A 21,020-nucleotide genomic window follows, 5' to 3' on the forward strand; every position below is an offset into this window, starting at 1 on the left:
ACCCTTGGATATTATTAAGCCAAAATCAAAAACAAGTAATCGAATGTGCCTTATGCCTATGACTCTCATCTCTGGAAAGAGCAATTGCTCAGATTCAAACCTGGCTGAGAAACCCATGATATGTCAGTGCAAACTGTAGTTGTATTACTCATGCATCTGTTGTGTTTCATTAAAATGCTATTAACGCCAGGAGGCTTTCTCACTCGGTATGTGTGGCGCTCTGTCACTGGCTCACCTCTCACTGAGACGGCTGGGGTGGCTGGGTTCTAATGAATACACTGCTGTCCGGCTGCCACTCTCCATTCTATTGTGAAAATCGGGGTGGCGTGGGGTGGTGGAATTACATGGCTGTGGGTCAAGGAACAACAGAGACTGTGCAGACAGCAAAGATGATACCCTAGATGAGCCCTTATGCCAGAACGTAACATTAGCTCCGAGCTTATATTACTGGTCTCTTTGAATGGTGAAGGGTCTTTTAGTAGACTTTGTAAAACAGGGCTACAACTGAAGTCATCTATTTATAGTTGAAGGACAAAGCAGCTTGTTTTAACTTGTAGAGGGGCAATTTTCTTTATTTTTTGGTAGTAAACTTGGTGGGAAGTATGTTCGCAAAAGTCAAGGCTCTTCACAGAGGAAGTAACCATGATGTTGTTTTCTCCGTCTCTGCAAGGAAAAGGGCGGCGGACCTTGAGCTCCCCGCCCAGCGGCGGATGACAGGGGCGCGGGAGAAGGGTCGTCGACCAGCGATGCGTGGGCCGGCCTTCATGTTCAACGACCACACCACCAGCATGACCGCCGAGGAGGAGCGCTTTCTGGACGCCGCCGAGTATGGCAACATCCCTGTGGTCCGCAAGATGCTGGAGGAGTCCACCACGCTCAATGTCAACTGTGTGGACTACATGGGCCAGAATGCATTGCAGCTTGCGGTGGGCAACGAGCATCTGGAGGTGATGGAACTGCTCTTGCGGAGGGACAACCTGGCACGCATCGGTGACGCCTTACTCCTGGCTATCTCAAAAGGGTATGTTAGGATCGTGGAAGCTATCTTGGCCCATCCATCCTTCCAAGCCAGCGAGCGACTGACGCGGAGTCCGTGTGAGCTGCAGGACGATGACTTCTACTCGTATGACGAGGATGGCACACGCTTCTCGCCCGACATCACCCCCATCATTCTGGCTGCACACTGCCAGAAGTACGAGGTGGTACACATGCTGCTGTTGAAGGGCGCTCGCATTGAGCGGCCACATGACTACTTTTGCAAGTGCCCAGAATGCGCCGAGAAACAGGGCAGAGACGCTTTCAGCCACTCACGTTTGCGCATCAATGCCTACCGGGGCCTGGCTAGCCCGGCGTACCTTTCGCTGTCTAGCGAGGACCCGGTGCTCACCGCGCTGGAGCTCAGCAATGAACTGACCAAGTTGGCCAACATCGAGAAGGAGTTCAAGGTAGGACACTTTTGAGCTACTTGCACTCAGGATTGCAAAATTCTGGAATGTTCCTAAATTCAGTTAAAAAAATAACAATCTATTTCTAAGAACGTTCTCAACATTGTTTGGTTTTTCAGAAAAACCTAGGAATTTGGGGAAATATACAGAATTTTGCAAACCTTCTACTCAGAAGCTTAATGTTCAATGTCTGTTGTTATTTTCTGCATTTATTTTGATGGCATAACCATGTTTCCATAACCATGATCGGTTTCTTGGCATAGTATCTACTAGGGCTGGGCGATATGGCCAAAATTCAAATTTCAGTGTTTCCTAGGGGGACCCTATAATCTTTGGCTACGTTAAATCTTTATTCATATAGCCAACATATTCATGCTTCGCCCATTCCTCTTTGATTTAGAAGATACTGTTGCACAAACAACATGCTGATTTAAGCCTCTACCAGTACTGGTATCAGGCTGTATTAGCAAGCTACGTTTGCTCTGACTCAGTACTTTTATTAGCTAGTTAGCTAGCCAGCGAACTAGTGATTAGCATTAGTGGCTAAAACAATTTAGCTTAACTTGCTAAGAAAATACAAACTAGCTGTTTTGCAGATGTAAGAAACACAAACTAATATTGTAATTATAGAACGCTTGTGGATGTATATTAAGATCAAAGTGGAAACAATGTCGTTGACCATGCAGACTGAACGAAAGTGTCTCGTAGTCAAGCAAAAACAAATGCGCTCCTTGAGTGACAAGGGTTGGGACAAGGTCTGTGCGGAAAGCGGCTTGGAGAGAGAGAGAGCAGAGCGGGATGACTCAAGTAGCGGAGTAAACTATAAAAATGGGCGTTACACACGCCGTATCACATTTAACAAACCAAACATTAAAATACCGTTATAGAAGGTAAAGTAAAAATCCAAACCGGTCCGTGCATAAATACCGGTATATAGTAAAATACGGTATATCTCCCAGCCTTAGTACCTACAAGATTGATGATTGTTATCAGGTAAAGTCTTGTACAATAGCAATGTGTTGATGCTGCTTAACTGCTCCTTTAATTTCTGCCTCATGTTTTCATTTAACACCGATGTTGTCATGTAATGAATCTTCAACCTGTGTGTGTATGTGTGTCATGCTGCTGCCACCACCAGGATAAAAAGAGCCATAAAAAAGAGACCATGCAGCACAATTGCTTCTCCCTGGTAAATATGTTTAATTACATCAATTCATTGACATTGCAGATAAACATTCTGAAATAGACTTGAATTACAAGAGCAGTTAATGGGAGATAAGGGGGGAAAAAACTAACATGTCCTCTTAAGAATTTTTTTGTATTGCTTGTAAAAATGAGTTCACTGAACCACATTGCCACAAAAGCTTGTTATCTAAATTTGCTAAGGTGTCCCATGCTGTTACATATGAAACATTAACAACCATTTTGAGCTTGTATGATGCAACAAGCTACACTGAATTTGTTTGAAATGAGAACATTTTAGGAAAGGATGCTTGTTTGTAGTCTGGATACCAGTCTTTTTAGCTAACATTCCACTCCTTGCCACTCCCCACTGGGCACAAACTGGTTAAATCAATGTTGTTTCAACATAATTTGTCAATGTATTGTGACGTGGAATCTACATGGAAAATACATTGGATTTGAAAAAGTCAAAACTATTGTTTTGAGAGGGAAATTACAACCACATGACTGTCATCAAACCTTGCATAAAATATGTTGAATTTCTACCTTTGAAACAATGTCAGATCTTCAATGTAATGTCCACTGTAAGAAAAAACTATAGGCTGGGCACCACCTCCTACTGGAAAGTTGATCTACCTATAGATACCCTTTGGTATCCCATCCAGGGTTTTAACCAAGCCCGGTCCTGCTTAGTTTTGGTATCTGTCACCAACTGTTACCAATGTGCTATCGTGCGGATGATTGTTGAAAAATCTCAATTTAGTAGATTCACTGGTGATATCAAAGTCATTCCAAAGTGTAGGTTTAACAGAGCAAATGAAATGTAACCATACTGTATGTCATCAATTATGCTATTTAGGCCTGTATGGGATTTGTGAAGTCATCAACAGCTATTGTTCAAATTCAACCCAGGATTAAACTAAAAATAGACAATACATATAGTCCTAGGTTTTCACACGTTACATAGCTCAATATCCGGCCTCATACAGGGCTTGTTATCTTTTTGCTCTGAAACCGGTTTTCTTCCATCTGTTCTCTGAATTGTCATTTTGCCTCCCTCTGTGAGAGATCATATCAGAACATGTTCTAGTGAATCAAGCGCAGTAAATGGTTCCCTGCCTCTTACCACATGGTGCAATGCTTCACTTTACAGTTGGATCACAATGTTCAGTTATAAGTAACTGGAAATGTAGGAATCGGACTTGCCTAAAACTGGATTCAAATTGTCTCCCATTCTATTCTGTCTATGGACAGATGGATTACGACAATCGATCACAATTAGAAAGAATAAAGCATTAGACATGAACAAAGTGGCAGAACAAAGTACACTCTGAATGTCGAGTTGTTCCATGGAAATTAAATCAAGAATAAATGCTCTCAGCAAACAATCACATTTGGACTGTTCTCCATGCTCCTATCCGGCAGGCAGTACCGGTGCATCAAGGCTTAGACCAACAGACTCTTAAACTGCTTCTATCCCTTGGCCATAAGATTGTTAAATGGCTAACAACTACTGCTCCCCCTCACACCTATGCTGCTGCTAAAACGATTTTGTTTATTATTGAATATTAAAACATACAATCGACTTGCAGTGAAGCCGCTTAACATTTACATTAGATTCAGACATCTAACACATACCCATCCAGAGCGACCCACAGAAGCAACCAGGGTCAACGCCCTGCTCAAGAGCACGTTGACAGATCTCTCACAAGGTCAAAAACTGGGACCTGTCATTCTATCGTCGTTCTATCCCCAGCCCAGCAAGTCCACTCCCACTTGTCTCCAATCTAATCGAATCCACAGATTGTGAGTTGAAGATTAATACTTTTACTAAGAGTGACCGACCATGTCTCTCCAGATCTCCCAACAATGCTATTTCTAGGGTCAATTTTAGATTAATGTTATGCTTTATCGAATTCCTTTAAATTCCTTTAAAAGTTTAAATTCCTGAACTTGAGACTGTGTATCCTCACAACATAATCTGAAGAGCTGCGATGATTGTATGACCCAAATATTCAAAAAACAATTGGTGGCAAGAATTTTTTAAAATAATTTAAGTCTTGAATCTTGTGTCGTTTTATTTATCAACTCTTAACAATACAACCTGTAGCATGAAAATGATACATCAGAAATCTCTTCCCAGCAATCTGTAAGGCACAGTTTTCAAAATCCTGGTCCTCAAATGAGGTTGTCCTCTATCGGCATATCTATTTCTTATAGCCATCGAACTGTTAGCTATTAAAATCAGATCCAACAATAATATCAAGGGGCTAGAAATCCAGGGCTTGAAAACAAAGGTGTCATTGTACTGTGATAATTTGTTTTTTTTATCCACAATTCTGATAGAGGATCTAGATACTTTTTCTAACCTCTCATGATTACAACCAAATTATGATAAGGGTACTACTATATTAGGTATTGGATCACACAAAAATACAAGTTTTGAACCTTTCTATTCTCATAGTTTCTACAGTTGTTTTTGCCAAAAGTATGAATATATTATTGATCGATTAACTATGACTTTTCAAATCACCCAGCAGAGTTAACTCTGCAAATAGCACTGCTGGGTGATTTGAAAAGTCATAGTTAATCGATCAATAATATATTCATACTTTTGGCAAAAACAACTGTAGAAACTATGAGAATAGAAAGGTTCAAAACTTTTGTAAAACAGCACAGGTGAAAAATAGATATGAAAACTGGATGTTGTTCATCGATAGGTGGGAGAGGTTGAGTGGAGCTGAAGGGTGGGACTAAAAACAATATGAAAACGAATGCAAAATATAGTGTGTCTGTAAAATGTACCGTGCCTTCAGAAAGTATTCAGACCCCTTGACTTTTTCTACATTTTGTTACGTTACAGCCATATTCTAACATTGATTAAATAAATAATGACAAATCTTAGACATTTTTTCAAATAACAAGTAAAATAGAAACTGAAATATCACATTTACTTAAGTATTCAGACCCTTTACTCAGTACTTTGTTGAAGCACCTTTGGCAGAGATTACAGCCTCGATTTGTAGAGTTTCTCCCATTCCTCTCTGGAGATCCTCTCAAGCTCTGTCAGGTTGGATGGGGAGCGCCGCTGCAAAGCTTTTTTCAGGTTTATCCAGAGATGTTCGATCGGGTTCACATCTGGGCTCTGGCTGGGTCACTCAAGGACATTCAAAGACGTGTCCCGAAGCCACTCCTTCATTGTCTTGGCTGTGTGCTTAGGGTCGTTGTCCTGTTGGAAGGTGAACCTTTGCCCCAGTCAGGTCCTGAGAGCTCTGGAGCAGGTTGTCATTCAAGGATCTCTCTGTACTTTGCTCCGTTCATCTTTCCCTTGAGCCTGACCAATCTGGCATGATGCTGCCACTACCATGCTTCACCGTAGGGATGGTGCCAGGTTTCCTTCAGATGTGATGCTTGGCATTCAGGCCAAGCATTTCATCAGACCAGAGAATCTTGTTTCTCATGGTTTGATAGTCTTTAGGTGCCTTTTGGCAAACTCCAAGTGGGCTGTCAAATGCCTTTTTACTGAAGAATGGCTTCCGTCTGGCCACTCTACCATAAAGAGCTGATAGGTGGAGTGCTGCGGAGATAGTTGTCCTTCTACAAGGTTCTTCCATCTCCACACAGGAGCTCTGGAGCTCTGTCAGCGTCCATCGGGTTCTTGGTCACCTCCCTGACCAAGGCCCTTCTCCCACGATTGCTCAGTTTGGCTGGACAGCGAGCTCCGGGAAGAGTCTTGGTGGTTCCAAACTACTTCCATTTAAGAATGTTGGGGGTAACTGTGTTTTTGGGACTTTTAATGCAGCAGAAATGTTTTGGTACCCTTCCCCAGATCTGTTCCTCGACACAATCCTGTCTCGGAGATCTACGGACAATTCCTTCGACCTCATGGCTTGGTTTTTGCTCTGACATGCACTGTCAACTGGACCTTATATAGACAGGTGTGTGCCTCCAAATCATGTCCAATCAATTGAATTTACCACAGGTGGACTACAATCAAGCTGTAGAAACATCCAAGGATGATCAATGGAAACAGGATTCACATGAGCTCAATTTTGAGTCTCATAGCAAAGGGTCTAAATACTAATGTAAATAATTAATAATACTTATGCAAAACTTTCAAAAGATTTTGCTTTGTCATTATGGGTTATTGTGTGTAGATTGATGAGGATTTTTTTTTATCTAATTGACTTTAGAATAAGGCTGTAACATAACAAAATGTGGAAATAGTCAAGGGGTCTGAATACTTCCCGAATTATCTGTATATGCACACACAATTGTGTTGTATGTATTTTTTAATATAGGCCTATTGTAAATGTGTATTATTGTTGCGTCGGCATCTTTATTGCAACAGGGAATACAAGTACAAACTTTAAGATATATATTATTTTGACAGAGGTAATGAACTGTCCATTGATCAGCACAGCAATTGAAAAAACAGCAACAATTACATTATCTGATCCATAGCACCCCCTGATAAATCAAATTTAGAAAAAAAAGTCCCAATATATATATATACAGTGTGTATATATATATATATAACATTTTAATATTCAACAATGTTTGTGAACTAGGCCTTTATTACTCCTGTATGAGCGGAGAAATGTACTTGTTAGCAGAGCAGAGAAAAATACTCCTCAGCACCGCCCCAAAACATCTTCCTGCGGCCATGACCTGACCTCCCCCTTGTACAGTGCACAGTATTAAGATGTAAATGTATTTCAGATTTTCATACTTGAGTAATAATAACATTTTCTGAAATATATATATATATATATAACACTGCCAAGATCATTGCACACAGATATTCTCCAGTGTTAATCTGCAAAATTGTAATTATTCGCCTACCTCCTCATGCCTTTTGCACACAATGTATATAGACTCTCTTTTTTTCTACTGTGTTATTGACTTGTTAATTGTTTACTCCATGTGTAACTCTGTGTTTTCTGTTCACACTGCTATGCTTTATCTTGGCCAGGTCGCAGTTGCAAATGAGAACTTGTTCTCAACTAGCCTACCTGGTTAAATAAAGGTGAAATAAAAAATAAATAAATTTGAATTCCCATTGGGTCACCACTACCGTAGGCATATGGCTCTTTTTGTCCAGCCAAGTAGTGCTCAGTTACTCAGAAATGCTAAAAGGGTTTTCTAAGAATTTGAGTTGTTTTCTCACTGATATAGCTTCTATAACAGTATGGTTGCTGAACAAAATACCACTAAGTTTATATTATGCTCGTGTCACATATTACTTTTGTAAATTAGATTTATGTAGACGAGCTTGCATTTCCCTGTCTACAGCAGCTGACTTGGCTCTAACGTGTGTTTTCTCTCCCTCTGTCCAGAATGACTATCGCAAGCTGTCTATGCAGTGTAAGGACTTTGTAGTGGGAGTGCTGGACCTCTGTCGGGACACGGAGGAAGTGGAAGCCATTTTGAATGGAGATGTTACTGCTGAGAAGGAGGCGGGGAAGGGCCTTCGCTCTCTCCTGAGCAGGGTCAAACTGGCCATCAAGTACGAGGTGAAAAAGGTAAGTAGCTAACCGTTTCCTTTATCTATTCTAAGGCCTTGCAAGCAGTTGACTTCACTCTCTAATCTCTATCTTGTAAGTTATTTCTAGAATATACAGTAGTTCCGTCAAAACAATTACCAAGACACACCACGTTACATCCAAAGGATTCCATTGTTACTTGCCTGTGTACCAGATCTGCATCTCTGGCCCTTCTGTCCTTTCTACACCCCTCCACCGGACCAGCCTAAAATATTACCTCGTAAACTTTCACCCGAGCAACAAACAAAAAAACGAGCATGCCTTCCAACTCAACAGGGCAACTTTTGTAACATTTTGTCTCTACACTTTTTGCAACAGTTAGCCATTTGCATTGCTCCGATGCTGGGTGCTTTTGTTTTTTGCCAGAACTACAATATCTGATACTAGAAATCCCTATGCTGTACCTCCACGTTCAGGGGTCAACTAATAACTAAACATAATCTTCCTGTTCAGAGTGCCTAGAAGTAACACAGCATAATTCCAACCAAAGCACAGTCAACATATTGAATGTACATGCACAGTGAGCCTCAAAAGTATTGGGATACTTGAAATGGTACAATAACTATGAGGTTAAAGTGCAGACTGTCAGCTTTAGTTAGAGGGTATTTTCATATATTGGGTGAATTGTTTAGAAATTACAGCATTTTTTGTACATAATCTCCCCCTTTTTAGGGGACCAAAAGTATTGGGACAAATTCACTTATACTGTATGTGTGTTAAAGTAGTAAAACATTAAATATTTGGTCCCATATTCATAGGATGCAATGACCACATCAAGCTTGTGACTATACATTTGTTGGATGCATTTGTTGTTGTTTTGGTTGTTTCAGATAGTTTTGAGCCCAATAGAAATGAATGGTTTATAATGTATTAAAAAGGATGTTTGGATCCTTCCCTCTGTGCACACCATGTCATTTCAATGTGTATGAGTATTGGGTCATATTTGGAAAGATTGATCAATCTATGAGATTCCAACCTATTTTCAACCACTAAAAAAAGACAGCTAAAGGTTAGTTGAAATCCCAATGTGTTATCACTATGCTTTCAACCATTTTAAAAGCACAACCAAATTCCAATGGAAAATCAATGTCAGATTTTTTTATTTAGATTGTCACCTAAATGTGTTATCGCTGCACTTTCAACCATTTTAAAAGCACACCAAAGTTCAAATAGGAATACAATGTCAGATATTTCATGTATTTATACAACAGCTTAATGTGTTGTCACTGTGCTTGATCTAATAGCACAACCAAATGACATTGATTACAGTTAGTTGAGATTAGAGGTCGACCGATTATGATTTTTCAACGCCGATACCGGTTATTGGAGGACCAAAAAAAGCCGATAGCGATTAATCGGACGATTTTTATAAATATATTTGGAATAATGACAATTACAACAATACTGAATGAACACTTATTTTAACTTAAATAATACATCAATAAATTCAATTTAGTCTCAAATAAATAATGAAACATGTTAAATTTGGTTTAAATAATGCAAAAACAAAGTGTTGGAGGAGAAAGTAAAAGTGCAATATGGGCCATGTAAAAAAGCTAACGTTTAAGTTCCTTGCTTAGAACATATGAAAGCTGGTGGTTCCTTTTAACATGAGTCTTCAATATTCCCAGGGAAGGAGTTTTAGGTTGTAGTTATTATAGGAATTATAGGACTATTTCTCTCTATACCATTTGTATTTCATATACCTTTGACTATTGGATGTTCTTATAGGCACTATAGTATTGTCAGTGCAACAGTATAGCTTCCGTCCCTCTCCTCGCCCTTACCTGGGCTCAAACCAGGGACACATCGACAACAGCCACCCTCGAAGCATCGTTACCCATCGCTCCTCAAAAGCTGCGGCCCTTGCAGAGCAAGGGGAACCACTACTTCAAGTTCTCAGAGCGAGTGACGTCACCAATTGAAACGCTGTTAGCACGCACCTCGCTGACTAGCTAGCCAATTCACATCAGTTACACCAGCCTAATCTCGGGAGTTGATAGGCTTGAAGTTATAAACAGCTCAATGCTTGAAACATAGCGAAGATCTGCTGGCAAATGCACGAAAGTGCTGTTTGAATGAATGCTTACGAGCCTGCTGCTGCCTACCACCGCCCAGTCAGACTGCTCTATCAAATATCAAATCATAGACTTAATTATAACATAATAACACACAGAAATACGAGCCTAAGGTCATTAATATGGTCAAATCCAGAAACGATCATTTCGAAAACAAAATGTTTATTCTTTCAGTGAAATACTGAACCATTCCGTATTTGATCTAATGGGTGGCATCCATAAATCTAAATATTGCTGTTACATTGCACAACCTTCAATGTTATGTCATGATTATGTACAATTCTGGCAAATTAATTACAGTCTTTGTTAGAAAGAAATGGTCTTCACACAGTTCGCAACGAGCCAGGTGGCCCAAACTGCAGCATATAACCTGACTCTGTTTGCACGGAACGCAAAAGAAGTGACACAATTTCCCTAGTCATAAGAAATTCATTTTAGCAGGCGGTATTAACTAAATATGTAGGTTTAAAAATATATACTTGTGTATTGATTTTAAAGAGAGGCATTGATGTTTAACGTTAGGTACACATTGGTGCAACGACAGTGCTTTTTTTGCGAATGCGCTTGTTAAATCATCATGTAACAGTTGTCGTCTTCCTCTTCTGAGGAGGAGTAGAAAATATCAGACCAATATGCAGCGTGGTAAGTGTTCGTCATATTTATTACACTGAACACAGAAAACAAACGAACAAGCTAATAAAGGAAAATCGAAACAGTCCCATATGGTGAAAACACTGAAACGGAAAATAACCACCCACAAACAAGAGTGGGAAAACAGGCTACCTAAGTATGGTTCTCAATCAGAGACAACGATCGACAGCTGCCTCTGATTGGGAACCATACCAGGCCAAACACATAGAAATATAAACATAAGAACAAAACATAGAATGCCCACTCCAACTCACGCCCTGACCAACCTAAAATTGAGACATACCAAAAGGAACTAAGGTCAGGACGTGACACATCACCCGTTTGGCGAAGTAGGCTGTGATTCGATGAGAAATTAACAGGCACTGCGTCGATTATATTTAAAGCAGGACAAGCAAGATAAACTAGTAACATCATCAACCATGTGTAGTTAACTAGTGATTATGTTAAGATTGATTGTTTTTTATAAGATAAGTATAATGCTAGCTAGCAACTTACCTTGGCTCCTGGCTGCACTCGCGTAACAGGTAGTCAGCCTGCCACGCAGTCTCCTCGTGGAGTGCAATGTAATCGGCCACAATCGATGTGCAAAAATGCAGATTACCGATTGTTATGAAAACTTGAAATCGGCACCAATTAATCGGCACTAATTAATCGGCCATTCCGATTAATCGGTCGACCTCTAGTTGATATTACATTAAAGTACATGGTGCACAGATAACATTCTTGATAAAAACATTAAGAAAACAAAAGAGATACATTGATTGTAGAAGGAACAAAACTGAACTACCCCCTACGGAGATCAATGGGGAACCAGTTGATAGAGTGACCATCGGAAAGTTTTCAGACCCCTTGGCATACTAGTCAGGATCGAGGCAAAGATAAACGGAGCAAAGTACATAGATCCTTGATGAAAATCTGCTCCAGAGCTCTCAGGACCTCAGACTGGGGTGAAGGTTCACCTTCCAAAAGGACAACGACCCTAAGCACACAGCCAAGACAATGCAGGAGTGGCTTTGGGACAATCTCTGAATTATTTTGAGTTGCCCAGCCAGAGCCTGGACTTGAACCCGATCGAACATCTCTGGAGAGACCTGAAAACAGCTGTGCAGTGGCGCTCCCCATCCAAGCTGACAGAGCTTGAGAGGACCTGCAGAGAAGAATGGGAGAAACTCCCCAAATACAGGTGTGCCAAGTTTGTAGCGTCATACCTAAGAAGACTCCAGGCTGGAATCGCCTCGAGTCGATTGTTAGCAAACATTTCTAAAATCTTGTTTTTGCTTTGTCGTTATGGGGTTTTGTGTGTAGATTGATGAAGGGGAAGAAAAAAAATGTAGAACAAGGCAAAACAAAATGTGCAAAAAGTCAAGGGGTCTGAATACTTTCCGAAGGCACTGTATATAATTCCATACATTTTTTCAATTGGTACTGGGAGACCTTCAAACGAATCTTGTGAGGCCTGTGGGTGTCCTAGAGCAAAACAACAACATGTACGTTCATGAGAGTATCATCTGTCCACAGAGGGGTCATAATAGTTTTGTAGGCCAAACCGTTCGGACGCTACAGACAATTCTGTGAGATTATGCTTATCCTGTAACTGCAAAGTTCATTTTCACCTCTCAACTTGTCCCAGGCTTTTAGTACCTCCCTCACAGTACACTCATCCCACTCATCCCAAAAATGTATGAATGTCACACATTTCTCCCTTTCCAAAGAATCTTTAATAATAGACTCGCTGCTCCTTATTTATAGCCGTTCTGGCTTCGCCTTGATTCCTTATTCAACTGCATAATTAATCTGCCATATTTTCCAATTCAATCTTTGCTAGCCTCCTAGGAAAAAGGGAGAGCTGATGTAGGACAACCATGACATTAAAAATCCAAATGCACAGAGGTGTGTTATTCATTAACCTTGCACACTTGAGGATGGAACTTGTTCCTTACTACAGGTGGTAATGCACCTCCCACTGGCCCTGAATTCACGAGACTGTGTCTCGAAATGAACTTGAACAAGTGATTCTCGAAGTCCCTGGGAGCAACAGCTTGTGGGTCAATTCCATTTCGATTCAACAATTAGAATTTGAACTGGAATTGGCCACCACTCCCGTCCATTATCTTTTTCTTAAATTGGAATTGCGTGTCTATCTTTTCCCATATTATTATCAACATGTGAACCCAAACTATTTACCTCCCCTTGAGACAGGTTGATGTTCTTATCTTGTGGTGTTTGGTCTTTACAGAGCAAATAACCAAATGTTTACTATTTTGAAATGGTTATGGGTTGACTGGGCTGGCAGACAGTGTCAAGGAAACCCACAGAGAGAACTGTCCACTTCGTTAATGTCTCGGTGGGTTTTGATTAAACACTTCCATTACAGGGAACACCACCTCCCCAGTTCTTCCCACACCAGCCGCCACTGGCGAAAGCCTAATGCATTTCTCCCAGATTTGATCAAGCCTGTTAATGTGATTATATGAGCAGCTCTCTCTCTCTCGCACACACTCACTCACACACATATACACACACAAACACACTTTATAGGCCCACTTAAAATGCAAATGACCAACCGATGACTGGTGCCTCCACTCCAGCAGTCCCTTTTCCTGATTTCCCCCTGGTGCCTACAGGATATATTCGGAACTGGGTCTTCGTACTCATTTTCCAGACTAAACTGCGTGACAGCCTAGAGGATGAACCAGGCCTGCCACTCAGCCTCTTTTCTTCCCAGACTGCTTGCCCATTGCATTAACTTTTACATGACATATTTTATTTCCGCTTCTCTCTCTCCTCCCCTACAGTTTGTGGCCCACCCCAACTGCCAGCAGCAGCTGCTGACGATCTGGTATGAGAACCTTTCGGGCCTGAGGGAGCAGACCATCGTTGTGAAGTGCCTGGTGGTGGTGGCGGTGGCCTTTGGTCTGCCCCTACTGGCCATGGGCTACTGGTTCGCTCCCTGCAGTCGGGTAAGAGTACCACGTCCTCTGACCAAACCGCCGAGTGTCGTTTACCAACCTGAAACACTTGGTCAGAATTCAGATGTAGTCTTGGTCAGAGCAATGTTGATGGAGTATGTTGTTCACAAGGTGGCACAAAAATAAAATATATTGTTTCAAAGCGTTAAAGAGGGGCAAAGTGCAGTTTTGTTTTTACCGTTTTGCCTCTTATTTGTCAACTCATGCACAATTTGTCTCTCCTTCACATCGGAGTGCCGGTGCAGGCTCTTTGCATGTCTTGACCAATCAGATTCACTGAAAATACAGGTCGTGTGGGCCGGGCACAAAGCTCAAGGCATGCTCTCCACTTTCCTCCGGTAATTATTTAGCAAGCGTGATAACACATCACTCCCAACAGACACAAGCAAAAACCTATATACCTAAACATTAGCGATCTAACATGTTGTATTGCATGGAAACGAGACCATTTTTCAGTGTGATCAACTGTAGGCTACTAACAACAGAAGCTGCAGAGTATAGCCTACTATGCGCCCTGTCCCTCTGGCCAGGGTAAACGAAGCGGTAACGTTGTGTATTTATAGACCATTTGTGAGAAAATGTGAATGGGATCAAATTAGGTTAAAATTCATACTTGGGCTGACTAGGCCACCTAGACTTTTTTTCTATCCAAAATTATTAGAACGCGGTTATTTACAACTCTACAAAGTTCAAACCAATACATATGATTGGCCCTAAACCTGCTGTTTCGAATCTCTCTTTCTTTCTTTCGCTCTCTCTGACCTGCTCTCTCGACTTCTGAATACTCTGCTATGAAAAGCCACCAACTGACATTTACTCTTGAGATGTTGAACTGTTGCAACCCTCTTTAACCAATATGGTTATTATTTGACCCTGCTGGTCATCTATGAACATTTGAACGTGTTGAAGAATAATCTGGTCTTAATGGCCATACTCTTATCTCCACCCATCATAGCCAGAAGAGGACTGGCCAACACTCAAAGCTTGGTTTCTCTCTAGGTTTCTTCCTAGGTTTCTGGCATCCTGGGGAGTTATTTTTCTAGCTACAGTGCTTCTGCATTGCTTGCTCTTTGGGGTTTTATCTGTATAGCATTTTGTGACAACTACTGATGTAAAAGAGCTTTATAAAATCAATTAGATTGATTGAATCTGATTGCTAATTGTTTTGCAATGTGAAAAGTAATATCTGCCAAACGAGTATAGATATAATTATGGCATGCAAGGCCACCCACCTCCATCATTCCTGCCACTCAGAACCTCACAACTGGAGTATGTCTCGGCTGAAATACAGAGACTGTGTTTGGACAGAATTCACCAATTGTGTTCCCTTCAATTATCTAAACTCAAACCAGAGCATTTGAAGCGTATCGTGTCTAGCCCATAGAATGACATATAGAATAGTAATGTATAGGGCCTCTTTTGTCCATGTACCCTAACTCTTCCTCTTAAAAGTAAAACAAAGACATTTACAGCCACCTTTGAGTTAAGTAAGTATGTCTAGGAGTGTGAGTGCATAGTGTGTTTATTTGTTTATATTCACTTACCCTGCTTTTTTTATTTTTTTTTATTTCACCTTTATTTAACCAGGTATGCTACTTGAGAACAAGTTCTCATTTACAATTGCGACCTGGCCAAGATAAAGCAAAGCAGTTCGACACATACAACAACACAGAGTTACACATGGAGTAAAACAAATATACAGTCAATAATTCAGTAGAAAAATAAGTCTATATACAATGTGAGCAAATGAGGTGAGAAAAGGGAGGTAAAGGCAAAAAAAAAGTTTTTAAAAAAGGCCATGGTGGCGAAGTAAATACAATATAGCAAGTAAAACACTAAAACGGTAGATTTGCAGTGGGAAGAATGTGCAAAGTAGAGGGAAATAATGGGATGCAAAGGAGCAAAATAAATAAATACAGTAGAGGGGAGAGGTAGTTGTTTGGGCTAAATTATAGATGGGCTATGTACAGGTGCAGTAATCTGTGAGCTGCTCTGACAGCTGGTGCTTAAAGCTAGTGAGGGAAATAAGTATTTCCAGTTTGAGATTTTTGTAGTTCGTTCCAGTCATTGGCAGCAGAGAACTGGAAGGAGAGGCGGCCAAAGGAAGAATTGATTTGGGGGTGACCAGAGAGATAAACCTGCTGGAGCGCATGCTACAGGTGGGTGCTGCTATGGTAACCAGCGAGCTGAGATAAGGGTGGACTTTACCTAGCAGGGTCTTGTAGATGACCTCGAGCCAGTGGGTTTGGCGGCGAGTATGAAGCGAGGGCCAGCCAACGAGAGCGTACAGGTTGCAGTGGTGGGTAGTATATGGGGCTTTGGTGACAAAACGTCTGGAACTGTGATAGACTACATCCAATTTATTGAGTAGGGTATTGGAGTCTATTTTGTAAATGACATCTCCGAACGTGTCAGTAGTATAGCAAGGGTCTCTTGCAATGCTCCAATTAATGTTAGTGTTACATTTTATATCTTAAGGGATGTTGTTTGCAACGCTCCAGATTTCACTGTAAAAATAATTTCCATAAAGTTAAGTGGTTGTAGCATAGTTACTCTATAGACTTATGGACTGATTTCTCGCTTTGCATCCCACTGACCCCCACTGAAGGTAGTACTTGCTATTACTTACCTACTATATGCAAGTTGAATGCACTGAGTGTAAGTCACTCTGAATAAAAGCATCTGCTAAGTGACTGAAGTGTAAATGTGATCCTTTTTATTGTATGTAGCTGGGAAACGTCCTGCGCAGCCCCTTCATGAAGTTTGTGGCCCATGCCGCCTCCTTCATCATCTTCCTGTGCCTGCTGTTGTTCAACGCATCAGACCGCTTCCAGGGCATCAGCACCATGCCAAACGTGACAGTCACTGACCACCCCATGCAGATCTACCGGGTCAAGACCACCGAATTCAGCTGGACCGAGATGCTCATCATGGTCTGGGTCACAGGTGAGACAGGATTTATGTGTTTAACATTTTGTGGTACTGTGCAGGGTTGCACTGCACCAGAGGGGCTTGGAAATGTGTGGTCAGAGGCAAGGGGATAAATCAGAGCTACGTTTCAGGGGCGCATAAATATTCCATAAAGTTTCAAAGGAGAACAACCTCTGTGATTAAACAATAAAGTTCAACGATGCCTAAAAGTCTAAGCCTCCAGGGGGGGCTTTATTGCTATAGGCCATAGAAATGCATTGAATAACACATTCATAAATGGAAAAATAGATGTCTGTCCTATATTTAGGATATATAAGAAAGCTCAGGAAATATATACTGTATGTATACGATTTCCATACTTTCATTCATTTTTTTTGAACCAGTACCTAGTTACCCTCAGACAAATCCTGTGACACTTGTGGGGGTGGTAGAGCAAAACGGAGAACACCACTGTGTTCGTGAGTGCCTTAGTAGTTTGTGGCCCAATAGCTGTTTTCGTGATAGGAACAATTTTTGGGATATCGCCTTGTCTGTCAAACAGTGCTGTAAATCTGCCACCTTCCACTGCAGATGCGCAGGCACTTCAATCGACTCTGATTTTATTTTTAAACTGAAAGTAGCTTTTCTCCAAAACCAGTACTTGTGTCAGTTAATTAGTTACCCAACTAAAGTTACCCAGACAAAATTGATTCACTGTTTACCGGATTTTCCCCTCAGAAAAGTGAGACGAGCAGAAAAAAAATAATTGTAATGCTGCGGGTGTCGTGGGTGTGGAGTCAGACGCAGGAGACAGAGAGTGCAATGCTGTGCGTCTTTAATTGCACCAACGCACCACAGGGTACTCACAATAGTAACGACCCCAAACACAGGGAATGAAAATGTACAACGGAAAAGTCACGACCAGGCACTAACACGTACCTCTACAACAGAGCCGAAGGTTACACTGAAATAATCCCGCACAACAACCAGGCGGGCCGGCTGTCTAATAAAGACAAACTAATCATACCTAAACAGGTGCTACCAATAAACATACAAGGAGGGGGAGGAAAGACAATCAGTGGCAGCTAATAGGCCGGTGATGACGACCGCCGAGCGCCACTCGTGACAGTACCCCCCCCTGACGCGCGGCTCCCGCAGCGCGCCGACACCGGCCTCGAGGTCGCCCCGGAGGACGAGGTGCAGGGCGATCCGGATGGAGGCGATGGAAATCCCTCAACATGGATGGATCCAAGATGTCCCCCACCGGTACCCAGCACCTCTCCTCCGGGCCGTACCCCTCCCAGTCCACGAGGTACTGCAGGCCCCTCACCCGGCGTCTTGAGTCCAGAATGGCCCGGATCGTGTACGCCGGGGACCCCTCGATGTCCAGAGGGGGGGGAGGGACCTCCAGCACCTCACTGTCCTGCAGGGGACCAGCTACCACCGGCCTGAGGAGAGACACATGAAACGAGGGGTTAATACGATAATAGGAAGGGAGTTGTAATCGATAACACACCTCGTTTATCCTCCTCAGGACTTTAAAGGGCCCTACACACTGCGGACCCAGCTTCCGGCAGGGCAAGCGGAGAGGTAGGTTTCGGGTCGAGAGCCAGACCCTGTCCCCCGGTACAAACACGGGGGCCTCACTGCGGTGGCGGTCAGCACTCCTCTTCTGCCGTCCACTCGCTTGTTGTAGAGATTCCTGGACGGCCCTCCAGGTCTCCTTGGAGCGCTGTACCCATTCCTCCACCGCAGGAGCCTCGGTCTGGCTCGGATGCCATGGTGCCAGGACCGGCTGGTACCCCAACACACACTGAAAAGGGGACACGTTAGTAGAGGAGTGGCGTAGTGAGTTCTGAGCCATTTCAGCCCAGGGAATGTAGCGTGCCCACTCCCCTGGCCGATCCTGGCAATACGACCGCAGAAACCTACCCACCTCCTGGTTCACTCTCTCCACCTGCCCATTACTCTCGGGGTGATAACCGGAGGTCAGGCTGACAGAGACCCCCAAGCGTTCCATGAACGCTCTCCATACCCGAGACGTGAATTGGGGGCCCCGATCAGAAACGATGTCCTCCGGCACCCCGTAGTGCCGAAAGACATGGGTGAATAACGCCTCCGCAGTCTGTAGGGCTGTAGGGATACCGGGCAACGGGAGGAGACGGCAGGACTTAGAGAACCGATCCACAATCACAAGAACCGTGGTGTTCCCCTGAGACGGCGGAAGATCGATCAGGAAATCTATGGACAGATGTGACCATGGCCGCTGTGGAACGGGGAGGGGTTGTAACTTCCCTCTGGGAAGGTGCCTAGGAGCCTTACTCTGAGCGCACACTGAACAGGAGGAGACATAACCCTTAACGTCCTTAGCCAAAGTAGGCCACCAATACCTCCCCTGAAGGCTCCCCACTGTCCTCGTCACCCCAGGGTGACCCGAGGAGGGTAGGACATGAGCCCACCGAATCAGCTTGTCCCGAACACCAAGCGGCACGTACCTTCGCCCCGCTGGACACTGAGGAGGAGCGGGTTCAGCCCGTAACGCCCGCTCGATATCCGAGTCCACCTCCCATACCACTGGTGCTACCAGCTTTGAGGCGGGAAGGATGGGAGCAGGTTCGGTGGACCCATCCTCCGTGTCGTAAAGGCGGGACAGTGCGTCAGCCTTTACGTTCTGGGAGCCCGGTCTATAAGACAAAGTAAACCGGAACCGGGTGAAGAATATGGCCCACCTTGCCTGACGTGGGTTAAGTCTCCTAGCTGCCCGAATATACTCCAGGTTCTGGTGGTCGGTCCAGATGAGAAAAGGGTGCTTAGCCCCCTCAAGCCAGTGTCTCCACACCGTCAGAGCTCTAACCACCGCTAGCAACTCCCGGTCCCCCACATCATAGTTACGCTCCGCTGGGCTGAGCTTCCTTGAGAAGAAAGCGCAGGGGCGGAGTTTTGGTGGCGTACCCGAGCGCTGCGATAGCACGGCACCCACCCCAGCCTCGGACGCGTCCACCTCCACTATGAATGCTAGAGAGGGGTCCGGATACGCCAACACGGGCGCATCAGTGAACAGCGCCTTCAACTTGTTGAACGCTCCGTTCGCCTCTGCTGACCACTGCAACCGCACCAGGCCCCCCTTCAGCAGTGAGGTAATGGGAGCCGCTATCTGGCCAAAACCCCGGATAAACCTCCGGTAGTAGTTGGCAAAACCCAAAAACCGCTGCACCTCCTTTACCGTGGTTGGAGTCGGCCAATTACGCACGGCCCTAATGCGGTCGCCCTCCATCACTACCCCCGAGGTGGAAATGCGATATCCCAGAAAAGAGACGGCTCGTTTAGAGAACACGCATTTCTCAGCCTTGACGTATAGGTCATGCTCCAGCAGTCTACCAAGCACCTTGCGCACCAGAGACACATGCGCGGTGTAAGTGGCCGAGTAGATCAGAATGTCATCGATATAAACAACCACTCCCTGCCCGCACAGGTCCCTGAGAATCTCGTCTACAAAGGATTGAAAAACGGCTGTGTGGCCTGATGTGGTACTAAATGCGGTTTTCCACTCGTCTCCCTTCCGAATACGCACCAGACTATACGCGCTCCTGAGATCCAGTTTTGTGAAGAACTGCGCTCCGTGGAATGATTCCACCGCCGTAGCGATGAGAGGTAGAGGGTAACTATACCCCACTGTGATGGCGTTTAGACCTCTATAATCAATACACGGACGCAAACCTCCCTCCTTTTTCCTCACAAAAAAGAAACTCGAGGAGACGGGTGAAATGGAGTGCCGAATGTACCCCTGTCCCAGCGACTCCGTGACATATGTCTCCATTGCCAACGTCTCCTCCTGGGACAGCGGGTACACGTGACTCTTGGGAAGCGCAGCGTCTACCTGGAGATCTATCGTACAATCCCTTCCCGGTCGATAAGGTGGTAATTTAGTCGCTTTCACTTTACTGAAAGCGATTGCCAAATCGGCATACTCGGGGAATGCACACCGTGGAACCCTGGTCTGGACTCTCCACCGACGTAGCACCGATGGAAACTCCCAAACACCTTCCAGAACACTCCTCTGACCACCCCTGGAGAACCCCTGTTTCCACGAAATTTTAGGATTGTGCCGGGCCAGCCAGGAGTCCCCAGCACCACTGGAAACGCAGGCGAATCAATAATAAAAAAACTGATACGCTCCCTATGATTCCCCTGCGTCACCATGTCCAGTGGGACCGTGGTCTCCTGACCATCCCTGACCCT

The 21,020-nt window shown here is 43.7% G+C and overlaps 1 protein-coding gene across 1 annotated transcript in view; it reads left to right on the forward strand.

Moving 5' to 3' along the window:
* Window positions 1-602: 602 nt before the first annotated feature.
* The window catches only part of trpc3 (transient receptor potential cation channel, subfamily C, member 3), a 60,548-nt gene continuing 40,130 nt past the window's right edge, over window positions 603-21,020 (forward strand). The window contains exons 1-5 of the mRNA XM_065018709.1: window positions 603-1,445; window positions 2,584-2,634; window positions 7,967-8,152; window positions 13,698-13,862; window positions 16,601-16,817. Coding sequence (XP_064874781.1) covers window positions 603-1,445; window positions 2,584-2,634; window positions 7,967-8,152; window positions 13,698-13,862; window positions 16,601-16,817 — 1,462 coding nt within the window. The remainder of the gene's footprint in view (window positions 1,446-2,583; window positions 2,635-7,966; window positions 8,153-13,697; window positions 13,863-16,600; window positions 16,818-21,020) is intronic.

This window comes from Oncorhynchus nerka, linkage group LG5, assembly GCF_034236695.1.
Source record: "Oncorhynchus nerka isolate Pitt River linkage group LG5, Oner_Uvic_2.0, whole genome shotgun sequence".
Classification (NCBI taxonomy): domain Eukaryota; kingdom Metazoa; phylum Chordata; class Actinopteri; order Salmoniformes; family Salmonidae; genus Oncorhynchus; species Oncorhynchus nerka.